At 36.1% G+C, this 14,452-nt stretch overlaps 3 protein-coding genes across 8 annotated transcripts in view; 2 read left to right on the top strand and 1 right to left on the bottom strand.

The window, feature by feature from the left end:
• The window catches only part of LOC101157754 (RNA binding protein fox-1 homolog 2), a 52,165-nt gene extending 49,392 nt beyond the window's left edge, over positions 1 to 2,773 (top strand). For all 6 annotated transcript variants that reach the window (XR_002873415.1, XM_023955900.1, XM_023955893.1 and 3 more), the window contains one exon: positions 141 to 2,773. Coding sequence is in view for 5 of the 6 variants with exons in the window: in XM_023955900.1 (XP_023811668.1) it covers positions 141 to 185 (45 nt within the window). In the remaining variant the exon portion in view is untranslated. The remainder of the gene's footprint in view (positions 1 to 140) is intronic.
• A 2,295-nt stretch (positions 2,774 to 5,068) lies between these two features.
• On the bottom strand, positions 5,069 to 8,109 carry LOC101158417 (retinal cone rhodopsin-sensitive cGMP 3',5'-cyclic phosphodiesterase subunit gamma-like). Its single transcript, XM_004065710.3, has 3 exons — positions 8,011 to 8,109; positions 6,050 to 6,175; positions 5,069 to 5,824 (listed from the first exon to the last, which is right to left on the bottom strand). Exons 2-3 carry the CDS (start codon positions 6,157 to 6,159, stop codon positions 5,707 to 5,709), a joined length of 228 nt encoding a protein of 75 aa, XP_004065758.1. The 5' UTR covers positions 6,160 to 6,175; positions 8,011 to 8,109; the 3' UTR covers positions 5,069 to 5,706.
• A 1,992-nt stretch (positions 8,110 to 10,101) lies between these two features.
• LOC110014956 (retinal cone rhodopsin-sensitive cGMP 3',5'-cyclic phosphodiesterase subunit gamma-like) lies at positions 10,102 to 11,130 on the top strand. Its single transcript, XM_020702511.1, has 3 exons — positions 10,102 to 10,234; positions 10,364 to 10,479; positions 10,564 to 11,130. The coding sequence occupies exons 2-3, from the start codon at positions 10,376 to 10,378 to the stop codon at positions 10,679 to 10,681; spliced, it is 222 nt and encodes a 73-aa protein (XP_020558170.1). The 5' UTR covers positions 10,102 to 10,234; positions 10,364 to 10,375; the 3' UTR covers positions 10,682 to 11,130.
• Positions 11,131 to 14,452: the final 3,322 nt, after the last annotated feature.

Raw genomic sequence — 14,452 nt, forward strand, 5'->3', positions numbered from 1 at the left:
TTGTGGAAAAAATTCCAGAAATGTTTTGGTTCCACATGGTTTTGGTTTAAAAAATGTGAGAGCAAGGAAAGTTTTTTTTTTTTTAGGACTTTTTAAAATAAATTACTATTTACTAATTGCTTTTATTTGTTGTTTTGCAGGCCACGCTCTACAGGGGGGGCTACAGTAGATTTGCCCCTTACTAAAGACACTACACTTCCCCAGGAGCTCTTCTCTTTCATTGAATTAGTCTGAAAGAGCTCCCCCTGGTGTCATGACGGTGGATTGCACCCTGTTGTAAAGCGTGGAGCCGACTCGAGAAAGATATTTCAGGATCCCCCACCCCCCCACACCCCAGAGAAGTCCCACATGTTCTTATATACGCTACTACATAAATAGAGGAATGCTGTATTAAAGACTGAAGGATGGCCTTAACTTTAAAAGAGGAAATAAAAAAAAAATAAAAAAAAATGAAGACTGACAACGGCCACCTTCCCTGTTGCACGACTGTATTATAGTCCCCCTCCTCTTATTCCCTCGGCACTCAGCTGCACAAGGTTTGGGGACGGGAGCCCAGATGTTCTTCCAACAGCTGTGTGCGTGGACAACTGACACAAAAAAACAGCTGACGCTCGTGCACGAACAAGCCGAGCGCCGGTCGAGGCCGTCCGTTTGAGGAAAGAGAGCGCGGGGAAGCGAAACCGTGGTAGAACGCGAGGTGATGGAAAGCGCCAGGAACCACGGTGGCGAGGCCCTCGAAAGACAAAAGCAGCAAATTTTTTCTGAGATGCAGGAGAATGCCGAGGAGACGAGGCGCATCTCTGCACTGTTGCATGGAGGGGGCGATGGAAAGCTGATGGAGGGGAGGGTTTATTAGAGCTGTTCCTTACCTCAAGTTTTCTTAGTATGTGGAAATGGTAAACCTTTAAACTTAAAGTTCTTGATATGCAAAGAAATTAGTTTAGAGAGAAAAAAGTACCAAATTATTACAATTACTATTATTATTATTATTATTATTACTGTTGTAATTATTCATTAATATGATACCGTTATTTTGTTTGACTCAGCTGCATAGCAGTTGCTGGTGTGATGGAGGTTCAACAAAAAACAAAACAAAAAAAAAGATCATAATGTAGTATCGACATTGCAAATACTCCACGTCTCAGATATATTACACGACTGTGTCTCACATTCTCCTGCATGGGGTCTCACCAAACTGTGTGCAAGCAACACTACGGACAGTGCGACACTACAGACCTTCTCCTGTTTAGGTAAGTCCAAACTAGATCATCCGCCCACAAGCCTGCAGCTCAGGTACTCGATGATCCAAAACCCAACTTTTATCTAGATTCTCCTCACCGTTCTCCGTCTTTTATAGAGTCCAGCATCGATTGAGTCTTCCTTAAGTATATTTTAGATGGTAATTGCATTAAAGATGCTGCCAACAGCAATTACCGAACAAGAGAGAGATTCAGTTAGTGAGTTAATAGCAAATATTTAAATGCAAAACACATAACTATTGTGCATATTTCTATACTATTGTACACTATATTTCTAAAACGTGGCTTTTTGGCTTTTTTGTTTGTTTGTTTGTGTTCCAAAGATTTGTAGAAAGCACATTTTTCTGCCGTATGTATAAATATATTATCTGTGTTTTATTCTCATTATCCTATCGTCTCTTTTTATCTTTTTTTTTTTTGACCTTGTAATAATCTGGAGCCTATCTGGGCCTTTGATCGATCATAGGATTTGCCGGCATGATGCTGAATCATAAAAATGACATAAACAGCTGGACTTTTCTCTTATCTGTCTTTTTATGCGTTGAAATTTTGCAGATTTGAAGTGAACGAGTATAGATGTGTGGCACTTTGGTTCAAATCATTTGTGTACTTATCCGTTTTTTTATTTACTGCAATGATGTTTTTTTTTCCCATCAGTTTTTGTTTTTAAAGCAGATTCCTGGCATTTCAGTGGTTAAATCTGTCAGCTTGCACCAGATTTCCAGTAAAAGTCTCAAGTGTTTATTATCCGTACAAACAGAATGTGATCTGTGTTCAAAATGGGTCCTTAAAACTTATTTCAACGTTGGTTTCCATTTTTCACGTTTGCAAAAAAAAAGAAAAGTCAGATTAGTATTTGTTTAGTTTTTTTTTAAGTCATACTTCTTCTCACAGTGTAACTTTTTTGGGGAGGTATAATATATTCTGAATGATATAGAATGTGTTCTAGAGGAAAAAAAAGGGCACAAGCCAAAGATGCTAAGAGTCTCCCAGCATGTTCTGGTTTCTAACTTTAAAAAGTGCTACCAAAACAAGGAAAAAATTGACTTTTGGAACCACTGATGGCATGGATAAACCAGCATGAGTGATCCTTGTCCAGGTTAAAGAAGAAGAAGAAGAAAAAAGAGAAGGTTTTGCATGAATCTTGTGTCTTTTTTTTATATTTGGAGCTGCAGACCGTGCTGCACCCTTTACAACTAAATTTCTTTAAGGGGCAGCTAGTGGTTACTAATTAACATGAGCACACAGCTATTTGGCAAAAAAACATGTAAAAAAAATAATGATGACATAAATAACGTGGCAGCTTCATTTTCCTATCATGGTTTTTATGCCACGGTGTTAAATAAAAAAATGAAAAAGTGGTCATTTTTGGTATTTTTTTCATCAAATTGTCCTGTGTTGTTTTTATTCTCCTTGACTGCCATTATTATCATTATTATTATTATTTTTGGGGTTATTTTGTTATTGAATGTCCATGTACAATGTTTTCTATAAAAATGTTTTGTTGTGATTGAGATTCCTGGTTTTATTTTTAAAGTTACTTCTTTGTTTTTTTAGTAATGTAAATCTGAACAGTGGCGTCTACATTATCAGAAAAGTTAAGGTCTGTCTGTCCGGTTTATGTTAAGGAAGGAAACTCAATAACCAATGACATGTTTAACGCCAAAAAAGCAGCCTTTATTATTAGTTTTATTTTGTTGAAATTACATGTAACATGTAATACATATAAAATTATCCTTTTTATTCAAAGAATCATTTTAATTTATCTTATCGATCTATTGATCTTTCGATTTCTCTATAATTAACTAAAATAATTTGTAAAATGTATAATTTTCGATTCAAAGCTGTGTTCTGGCAAACTCACTGGAAATTGAAAAAAATCAAGTGGTTGCAGATAAAAGCGTCTCATGAAAACGAGAGAAAATCTGTTTAACTTAAACCATTAAAGCTGTAGTTTATGGGACACGTTTTAATATAAACATGTTTGTAAATAAGTTTGATATATTTTATAGGAAATGCTTAAAGGTTTAGTTTAGCACGTTAGTATTTCATAACATTTTAAGCCTAATTAAATGTTAGTTTTTTTTCATGTATTATATCAACAGTCAATATATGGTACATGCTATTTGCATTAAACTGAGTGTTGCTCTTGTGGCTGTGAAACAAGTTTACAAAAATGCTCGGGGAATGGTTGCATTTAAAGGTATTTTAAAAACTTAAAACCTTTTTTGATTAACAGTTGTGTTTTCTTTACCGTTATTTTTTCCTTAGACTAGCATTTCAATTCGATTTTTCATGACAAAACCAAGACAACATAGTAGATATCCCTAACTATTGAAGCTTTGTTTTAAAAAAAAAAAAAAAGATTAAAAAACTTCAACTGAGCCAAACCTCCACTTTAACATTTCTGTCTAAGGTGGATTATGGGTTCAGTATTTCTTGCCCAAGGATGCAGTGGCACATAGGAAGACAATGCAGGAACCAAACATGCAACCTTTCAAACGAACGTTGACTGCTTCACCTCTACACCACAGCTGCCAAAGGGAAATGGCAACCCACAATACACACATACACAAATTTTAATGCATTTGATCCAGTTTACAGTTGTAAAAGTATAGGCAACTAGTTAATTTTTTGACTTTTACAGTGGTGGACTTGGACAAGTAGTTTGATATTTTACACAAGAAACTCTTCCGCTGACAATCATATTCGAATATGCCTCTGCACATCCTTCCAACACCACATTGACTGATGAGACATTCCTTTTATTTTTTTTAACTTTTTTCAAATTTCTTTTTTATTCTCTAAGCATTTTTTGCTTTCGCCAACTTTATATATTTTTGTATCAGGGTTCACTTTTACAAACACTGGGATCTTTAGTTTCAGGTATTTTAACTGAACTTCCAAAACTGCTTTACAACGTAAACCATCTGAGATAGAAAAACCCACTGGTCCAGACCAAACAGCCCAGTGTGAAAATGACAAAAATAATAACCTTACAGTACAACCTCTACTTCGTCATCAAAATGGGATAAAAAAATGTGAAAGCTTATTTCATTAAATTTGCTAAAATAATGTGTTAGCTTTTACCATACTTTACAATCAGAGCGTGAGACATTTTCTGTGTTTACGTTGACCTTTGACCTATAGAAGCAGCCACAAAAAAAGCCCAAATCCTATAAACTTCTATTGAGAAATAAACCACTTTAAGTCAGTCATTCTATTTGTCAGATCTATTTGTCTATTTCTCACTCTGATACCTTTTTTAAAATATTTTTGCAATTCCTAAGATTTTTCTTTTGTAGTTTTTTGCAGTGCTAGTCATTCAAGTTATAAACTGACCAATCGAATGCTTCAATAAAAGTATGTGGTGCTGCTGGCCCCTATGTCCAATGTTCACAACTTTTGACAATTTCTCCTGATCCTGCTTATAAGTGGTAGGTGTGTGGCCTTCCAACAAGCTCTGATTGGTGAGAGTGGTTTCCATAGAAACAACGACTCACACCAATTAATGCTTACATTCGTTGTCTGGATCCAACATGGTGTCTTACGTATTTTCAAAAAATGGCAACTGAATTGACTTCATTTTGTCAGAGGTGGAAGTATAAGCCACTTTTTATGGGTGACGCCACACTCTCGTATACAGTCAATGTCACTGCCACCTCAGAAACCAACAGTTTTAGTCTCACAAAAAATAAATTTAAATTTAAGTCGGCCGTTAAAATAAAAAAACTAAATACAACCTTAACATCCGATGTGGATTAATAAGGCGTCAAAAAAAAAAGATGTACAGTAATAGATCAACAGAGTTGTAGTTTCATGTTCACAGTTTAATAACGATCCATACCATGATGAGCCAAATGAAAGATGGAGTCTGTAGGACCATCCAGATGGAAAAATCAGTTCAACCATCCTTCACGATATTGACAAGACCAACTGCAGCGGCTTTAACTGAGCACAAGCACATCAGCTACAATCAGTGGATTCCTATTTACCTTACTGTCATTCATTAAACTTCAGCAGTAACTCACAGAAGAAACAGTTTTTTGTGTAACAGTGTCCTGACAGTACTTTTGAGTAATTATTAAAAATAAAAATATATATTTATATTTATTAAATATCTGTACATTAAGAGAAAATAGCTCCAAAGAGGGGAAGGGTGACAGAAAAGGCAGAAGAGAGGAGCTTAGGGATGTTTTCATCATCCTTGGGGGTTATTGCAGTCTCTCAGAGGGCTATCTGAGTGGGGGTCTGGAAGCTTGAACATCTCAGTGAAGCAATTATAAATAAATGCATCTTTTATAAATCAGCTATGGACACATCTCTGCTTACAGCTCTGTGGGATGAGTCTGTAAATTAGTTCAGGGAAGGGGTCGGTGGAGATGGGTGTAGGATCAATAGTGCATGACAGTAAAACAGGCAGGGGGGTAAAGACAGAAGGAGCTTTTTAAACGATTCCGTATTTCGCCAGGTCGCTGAGCTCCATGTCGCCAAAGGCTTCCCACGGACAAACCACCGTGATGTCTGTGCCCAGGCCCTCCATGCCGGGAATGTCGTCTCCAAATCTGCAACCAAACGGCAAACGTTTACTCTCCTGTGAATCATTTATGCACTCAAAGAGGATAAAGTGAGTCTTAAAATGCATCTCGAGGTAAAAACTACCGTTTTTGTTAATGTTTCTTGATTTTTATTTTATTTTTGTGTTAACTTTTTTAAAACTTTTATTTTAGTAGGTTTCATTCTCCTCAGATATTTTCAAAATAAAAGTCCTAATTTTCATAATATATTACCCCTTCTGTCCCGGTTTAGGGGCCTTGCTCTTGAAGGTACGAGTGGTCCTCTGCTTGAACTTGGGGGGTGCCTTCTTATCGGCAGGTGTTGGAACGGCTGCGTCTGCCATCTTTCACCGTCTAAATCTAAAGATAAAGGAAAAGTTGGTAAATCTTGATATTTTTAACCCTCTCTTACAGCATCCTCTCATCCCCATTCCCCAGGGCTTAGATGGCATAACTCCTCCAGGTAAGGGTACATTAAGGTAGCATATTAAGACCCTGGTACACAAAAATACTTTGGTCTATTTTAAAAACTTGTGGCTTTTAGGATTAGTCCTAGTACAGAAATAGACCGTGACATGGCCTCTTTTGACAGTATAGTTAATACACTTACTGTTTGTCAACTAACCCTGATTATTCAGGGATTTTGGTACTTAGACTTATTTACATATACATGGAAAAAAAGTCAATAGATTTATCCCAGCGAAATTAATTCAAAAATGAATTCTTGTTTATTGTTCCTGCTTTTTACAGAAACTTTATTGTAAAAAATATTACCTCAACACTTTATCTTAATGCCTAATTTTAATCATCTGGATTAGATCTGGCACTTTAAAGTTAAAACTGAGACTGATAAAGATTGAAAATGATGAATATATAATGTCACCAAATTAAATGTAATTTTTTTTGCATCATTCAACATTTTTTATCCATTTTTTTGTCCTTTTCAACTCCTTTTTACTTGAGTTTTGTCACAGGGTATTAAAAATTCAAGATAAATATTTATACAGTTTATGTAAAATGATAAAAAATTATATTTTATACAAAGTGTTGTTGATTACCTTTCAGTATATCTCTTAAAGGGTCACCACAACAAATCAAGATTTTTATGCCAAGGCACAGGAAAACCCATTATTTCGGATACTTTATTTATCCGTCAATGGGGAAATTCTCTGCAGTTGACCCATCCCCTGGGGGAGGGGTGAGCTGCAGCTGAACTGCGCTCGGGAGGCGGTAGCGTTAAGGGTCTTGCCTGAGGACCCTCACTGAGTGATGGTAACTGGACGCCATTGATATGGTAATTGCCCCCAGTACCATTGTTTCTTCCCCTCTGGGAATTGAACCCTGGATTCCTGCATGGTAGCCTCTCACCTTACCAACTGAGCTACTCAGCCGCCATATTAGATTAGATTAGATTAGATTCAACTTTATTGTCACTGCACATGTAGGTACAAGGCAACGAAATGCAGTTAGCATCTAACCAGAAGTGCAATAAGCACTAAGTACAGAATAAAGGTCTATAGTATGTACAATAACTATACAGGTAAATATTATGGACATAATTTACAGATATTAATACTATAAGCACGATATACAGATAGGTGTACTATGAACAAACTATTCAGATGGGCTATGTAAGAGTGTATGAACACTAGCCCATCTGAGGGCTAGTGTTCAGTATCCATATATACAGTATATACACATATATATATATATATATATATATATATATATATATATATATATATATATATATATATATATATATATATATATATATATATATATATATTTATTTATATATACAGTAAGTATACAATTATCAAAATTGATATTTTATACATCATGTTTTCCAGGCTTGATGTACCTTAAAAAAAACAGGTACAAGTCTATTTCAAAAAGCAATTCATAGATCTGTCTAAAAATAGTTAAAAAAATGTACTTACACTGAAATAAGTATATATTATAATTATTAAAAAAATAAAAAATAAACTTTGGGTATACACCAAGCTTTTTGGCTTGGTGGCTGAACAACTGTGATCCCCTCAGTTTTGTCTTAATGGAACTGAAATGCGATGTCAAATGTAGTAACTCGAGACACAAAAGTAGCAGTTTTTAAATCTTAGATCTGTTTTAAAACATTAGGAATTGTAAGGAAAAATAACGAACATAAGTTTGAATCAAAATGAGGGCCTTACCTGTAGGAGCAGCAGTACGGGTCTCTGGTCAGCTTTAGTCTTTGCTAATCTGGCTTTATGACTTCTTTTATACTCCTATGCTTCCCACCTCCTTCCTCTAATCCCTGCTTTAATGTGTCCTGCCATGTGCTGACGTTAGCCACCTTGCATAATAAAGCGCCATGGAGGGAAAACTAAATTGGTCTTTACTCAATAAAAAGGTTTTTAAAAAGGAACAAAGTTTTTTGCAATATCTTTTTTTGAAAAAGTTGATATCAAGTCAACATTTAGCTCAACATCTGTGTCTTTAAAGACACTTCTACTATTTTCTTTATGGCTTTTAATTAAAAATGTGTCAGATTACTGTTGTGCTGAGTATGTTTACTGAACATGATGGTGAAGTTTTGGTTATATTACATAAAATTCCCATAAAAAGAGTAAGTTGGTGTCAGATGGTGTTAAGTCACTAATTGGTCATTAAAAGTGTATTGCAGTTCACGCCCAGGCCATCATGGATGGACAGATTAAAAGCTTGAATGTTAAGTATTCTTGATCTGCCTCCATGTGACTGATCGCATCTGCACTCTTATGTCGCACGCCCCAGATTCTCACCCAGGACAAACCAGGACGCATCTTTCAGCTATTTTTTTATTTTATCAAATCTAGTCACCGTTTGAACTTTTTCCTTCACACCCTAACCATCATAATACAAGTGTATGTGTTCTTTTCAGAAACATGAGAAAATAAAAAATGTGCTACCACAAAGGTGTAGGCACTTGTGAATAAAATATTCTCTATATATTCTTTCTTATGTTTTGTTTCTTTTTGATGAGCCTTCTTTTCGGCAAACACCCCAAATTCAGGGTCGACTTCTATGGTGTTAGCTTGTCCAGCCACCCTCAAACGTGCACTGTGAAAGTTTACCAAACTTAATATGACTCAACAAATCAAAGTGAGTTTGATAGACTATCCTGGACTAAAAGGCACACTTAAATTCTAAATCCCAGAGAACCCACATGGATTTGGCTCACTGGTATTTATGACTTTTAGTTTAGTAAATATGAATTAAATATATTTATGGGTTGTTGTTTTTTTGTTTTTTTTGCTGGCCTAGGAGTGTTCATTTATTTTGACGGTCCCGAACATCTAGTGACATTATTTTTTCTTGTGTTTTATTTTTATTCTTCCTTTGTCCCCATATAGAGAATCATTACATTCAAATAAGCAGCAGTTGTACTGTGTCTGCGTCTTGTCCCAGCAGTTTGGTTCTGTTTACTTTTTTTTAGTAGAATATTAAAAAAAACTAATTCAAAGGAAACTTTTTGGGCACATTTTTTGCTCAATAAACGTTCGGTAAAATATTCTGCTCAAAACCCATCCAGAGACAACAAGCTTCCCAGATTCTAAATCCATTATACTTCCAACTCCGTGCTTTACAAAGGGAATCAATCAGATGTATGTTCATAGGTTTTTTTTTATTGTGAAACTTCCAAAAAAACAAATGTAAATCTGTTCTGCAATTTTTTAAAGTCACAAAAGAACTTTTTGTATTTTCACTTTTCGATTTTATTCACATGTTGTAAGGCAGGAGTCCCTTTACAATGTTTAATTTATAAAAAATAGATTTTGTCCTCAATGTACCAAACTCATTAAAATAACATCAAAACACATCAACACCAGCTTTTTCAGCCCAAAAAATATCAACTTTAGAAATATAAATAGGATCAGCAGGTTTTCTAAAGACTATAATTTGAATTTTCCAAGTATTTTCTTAAGTATAAAGCAAGGATTTGTTTAAATTCCTTTTAGATTTCTAATTTAAATACTGTCTTCTACTTTTGCTCCTGCGACAGTTACAGGCTACCTTATTGAGAGCTGGTTTAACTAATTTATCATGAATTTTTTTTACGTTTAAAGTGAACTTTTTACTAAATAAGAGGCCTTTTTTAATGTCAAGAGTCACTGACAGTAAACACTCACTGTTACTCACTTACTGTAGCGTACACATGGGCACACATGTTTACCTGAAAGGACTCCGTGTATTTATATCGTAGTATTCTTCATCTCACTTATTTGGGTCTGAGCTGCTACAAACGTGTGAGGCGTGGAGCCACAGCACAAAGTGATTGAACGAAAGCCTAAGTGGATTAGCAGCTTGGAGGCCTTTAAAAGGGGAGCCTCCGACGGACAGAGGTGTAGAACAAGCCAGAAGCTGACAGAGACAAAACACAGCTTTGGAGAAACGGTAAGCAACCGACAAATCCAGACGGTACTTTTGATTGTGCTTGTTGCAGCTAAAATGTTTCTTATTACGGTTCTGTGCTCCTGAAGTAAGTCTTACAAATGTGCCTTTTTTTTTTTCTTTTTCTTATAGCAAATACACACAATGGCAGACGTTGCAACTCCCGCTGACAGAAAGGCCCCCCCTAAATTCAAGCAGAGGACCACTCGCACCTTCAAGAGCAAGGCGCCCAAACCTGGACAGAAAGGGTGAGAGTCTTCTCTAAAATCCCATCTGTTTAGGACAACCTGTTGGCATGCATGCCAAACTTTGTGTTGCTTTATTTTTTTCAGATTTGGAGACGACATTCCCGGCATGGAGGGCCTGGGCACAGACATCACAGTGGTTTGCCCATGGGAAGCTTTCGGGGACATGGAGCTCAGCGACCTGGCCAAATATGGAATTGTTTAGGGCTCTTCCTGCTGTCCTTACCCTTCTTGCAGTTCCTCATGTGGTCTTCCTCTATGTCTTCTATGCTGTACAGAAGCAGCAGCTTAACACTTTAGAGGTCTGATCATAGAAAAAGTGAGATATTGTTCCTTTATGCACTTTACTTTCCATTGCCTTTCCAACAAACCTCCTTTCCCCTTCTTTCCTGTTAACCCGTCTCTTGGACGTCCACTGCTTTCAGCAGAGATGTGAAAAATTGCCAACAATATTGAATAACATTTTGTTAAATGAAAAAAACATTCTAACATTCAGAATCCTGATATTTTCCCCTCTGTTCCCCCCTTTTTCCTGTAAAGCTGCTATTCAGTATTTTTTCATGTGCTAGCCAAACTGTTTCTACCTGTTCCATATTATTTATTTCACTGTGTGGAGGAAAAAAATCAATAATAAATCTAAAAACTTCCACTGAATTTCTGTTTTTGTCTCTTTCTTACAATTTCTGTGAACAAATGAGAAAAGAATGCAAACATGTTTTTTTATTTTCTATTTTTTGAAGGGGTTAGGAATGTTATTAAAACTTTTTTTAAACAAAAATTGTTCAAATGCATTATGATCTGTATTCACAAATCTGTTCCTGAATTTGGAACCAATTATTTCACATGCTGGAGCTCCTCAAATTACCACTGGAGGATGGATTCTGAAGAAAAACTTTTTTTTTAACATGGTTGCCATATTTTAAAAAGTAAAAAAAGAAAAACGTATTCAAAAGAAGTCGAAAGGATGGTAACGGGAGCTAAAACTCTGGTGTTCAAGGATTAATTAATGACAACAGTTTTTTTTTTTTTAAATCAGGCAATATGATGTTATTAGAACTCAAATTTACAAAAAATGTTTTGTTGCCAGGTAGCTGGACTTAAAAGAAGTCCTTTACTTTGTCCTACCACTCATTATAAGAACATTAAGTCATAATGAAATAACCTTCTTTATTTTGCTGTTTAGAATCTCATAGGTGGTTCCAGAGATTATCTGTCCAGTTTACATATATCTCTGAACAGGAATGATTAGTTTTCTTCTGCTATTTTTGAATTTTCATGCACCACTGCCCACAAAAGAACAGCTGCTGTAAATACTTGATGCTTCCAGGCAGTTTGGGTCACTCAAAGAATTATTCAAGGTCTATTTCATGATTTCGACCCTGCATTTTTCAGTAGTTTCCAGTGTGTCATTGCTTTCGTAACCCTTGTGCTATCCTAGGCACTTTACCATTGGGAGTTGGGTCACTGGTGTCCATGGATTACATGAAATCTTTCCACCTTTATCCACCTTTGTCATGGTAGGGAGAACACGTCAATGCAAGGGTGGGGTCATCAAAGATAGCACAAGGGTTTAAAAGGCTCACATGTCGTTGGCACCCTCCATGTGTGGGGATTATTGCCGAGCTGTCTGTGAAAAACCCTGTACACAAAATGTGTTTCTTTATTTCAATACTTCCTTGTTGCTTCCAGAAATGTCTTTGTATCAGAATCAAGCATAAATGCGGCTTTTCTGTTGTTAAATAGAAGTCTGAGCCATGAAAAATAGCTGTCCATCCATTTCTGGAATATTTCAAGACAATTAAATCAGTTAATAAATGTAAACAAATTCCTGATTTAGAAGTTCAGGGAGCCAAAAGTACTCAGTTAATCACTATGGTTATGTAAGTTCAGTTTTAAAGGAAATCTTTGTTTGTTTTAGGATGTATATAGTGTCCTTTAATTAAACATTTCAATTGATTTCACGTACAATATGTTTTTTTGCTAGAATTAACTACAAAACTCCAGCAAATGTTGTTGTTGTTTCCCTTTCGGCCTTTCCCATCAGGGGTTGCCACAGCGAACGAGTCGCACGGTAAACTTGGCAATGTTTTACGCCGGATGCCCTTCCTGACGCAACTCTCTCAAAGCAACCGGGCTTGGGACCGGCACAGAAGCAGAGAAGTGAACAGGGAGCAGCCCGGAGTTGAACCCTGGTTTCACGGACGGAAGGCGCCGCAAACCAGCACGAGCTAAACCGGCTCCACAAAACTCCAGCAAATACTCCTGCTTATTTCCACAGCAAAATGCTTTTTTCCCCCAAATAACTTATCACACATGCAGCTCGAGAAAAACTAAAAATGTTACATTTGCCTGAGTTGAACCCTGCAAGTTCTTAACATTTAAATTCAGTTTTTCAGGAAGAAGTTGTGACTTTTTGCCTTGTAGCTGGACCAGCTGGCAGCTTCCAGCCCATAATAGGATTATGACTTTGAAGCAGGGAAGACAGACATGGTAACCGAGTGCTCCGTTTTTTTAGTGCTTTATTTGGAATCAATACTGAAAGGTAACATGCTGTATGAGTTGTGAACCCTTTTGAAACTGTTCTTTTAAAACAGATTTTTTTAAACTTATGTGCACAAAGAAAATACAACGTTCATGAACTTAAAGCCTTTTGTGAGATATAATGCTTTCAAAAATGATGGTTTTAATAGAGTATGTGAAGCCTTTTTAGTGCCTGACAGGCAAGAATATTTTTCTTTTTTTCCCCCCTTACTAATTCAGCTAAACTGGGGCACAGCATTTTATCTTGCCTTTATTTGTTTGTAAGTTCTCATCAGAGTGTGCCTGACAGCTAATTTGGTTTTCAGGCGTCTTTTTGCATCTCAGCAAACGACTAATTGTTGGATTAATAATATCCTGTTGTGCTATCAGGTGACAAATGACTGTTCTATTTTTATTCCTAGTCTGTAATTAAAGATATCAGCTTGTATTTTCAGTCTCTTGATTACCCACAGCTTGTTTTTTTTCTTTTTTTTTTTTTTAACTGTTTACTCTTAATGAAGAAAGACATACACATAGTCGTCCAGGTGGTAATTTTGTTTAGTTTCCACTGGCTTTATGCATCTTAACTTTAAACTCTTACATCTCATTATCTTCACGCCAGACCTGCAGAATCTTCTGTTCTAGTTGCATAAGTGAACAACCAGCACTTCTAGAAGCAGCTTGTTCAGAGAGATTAGCGAGATCACAGAGTCTGTGACAAAGCCTCACGCAGTCAATGCTTGTATAACCGAGGAGGGGGAAAAATTGGTCTGAGGTCTTAACTGCAGTAATCTGTTATCCTCAGTTTCATCTCCATTACATCACGGGTGTTCTTTCTAGACTCTGCTGTAAAAACAGTTGCTGTCAACTGTGCTGCAATTCCTGATATCCATCTTTACCCTTGATCCTGTGGTGAGAAATTAAAAAAAACAAATATTGTCCAACATGTATATACAGTTGAAACTAGTAGTTTGCATAAACTACATAAAAACACAGATGCTTTTTTTTCTCACCGTCAGACATGAAATAAAAGTAAACTTTTCCTGTTAAGTAAATTACAATTACAATTATTTCTTCTTGCTAAATGTCAGAATAATGAGACTAGGGTTTTTTTAAGAAAAGTTTTTATTACTTTTATCAATGTCAAAGGTTTGTATACGCTATGATCCCTGTGCCTTTCAAACCATTTGGGAAACCCCAGATGATGATGTCATCTCTTTGGAAGCTTCTGGTTTATTGGCAACATTTGAGTTCATTAGAAACTCACCTGTGGATATATAAAGGCACATTGGAAACATGCGTGCTTGTTTGTAAAACATCATGGGACAGTCAAAAGAAATCAGTCAAGATATTAGGAAGACGATAGTGGATTTGCTCAAGTCTGGTTCATCTTTGGGTGCAATTTCCAGATGCCTGAAAGTGTCACGTTTATTAATTTACATTTTGGGAAAATATG

The sequence above is a fragment of the Oryzias latipes genome, chromosome 1 (genome assembly GCF_002234675.1).
Source record: "Oryzias latipes chromosome 1, ASM223467v1".
NCBI lineage: Eukaryota > Metazoa > Chordata > Actinopteri > Beloniformes > Adrianichthyidae > Oryzias > Oryzias latipes.

Bases quoted from the DNA above. Each gene is read 5' to 3' on its own strand.
- LOC101158417 (XM_004065710.3), bottom strand. From the start codon at position 6,159: ATGGCAGACGCAGCCGTTCCAACACCTGCCGATAAGAAGGCACCCCCC. The intron at 5,825-6,049 runs GTAATATATTAT...GTTTGGTTGCAG, and splicing joins CCTAAACCGGGACAGAAGGG to ATTTGGAGACGACATTCCCG.
- LOC110014956 (XM_020702511.1), top strand. From the start codon at position 10,376: ATGGCAGACGTTGCAACTCCCGCTGACAGAAAGGCCCCCCCTAAATTC. The intron at 10,480-10,563 runs GTGAGAGTCTTC...TATTTTTTTCAG, and splicing joins CCCAAACCTGGACAGAAAGG to ATTTGGAGACGACATTCCCG.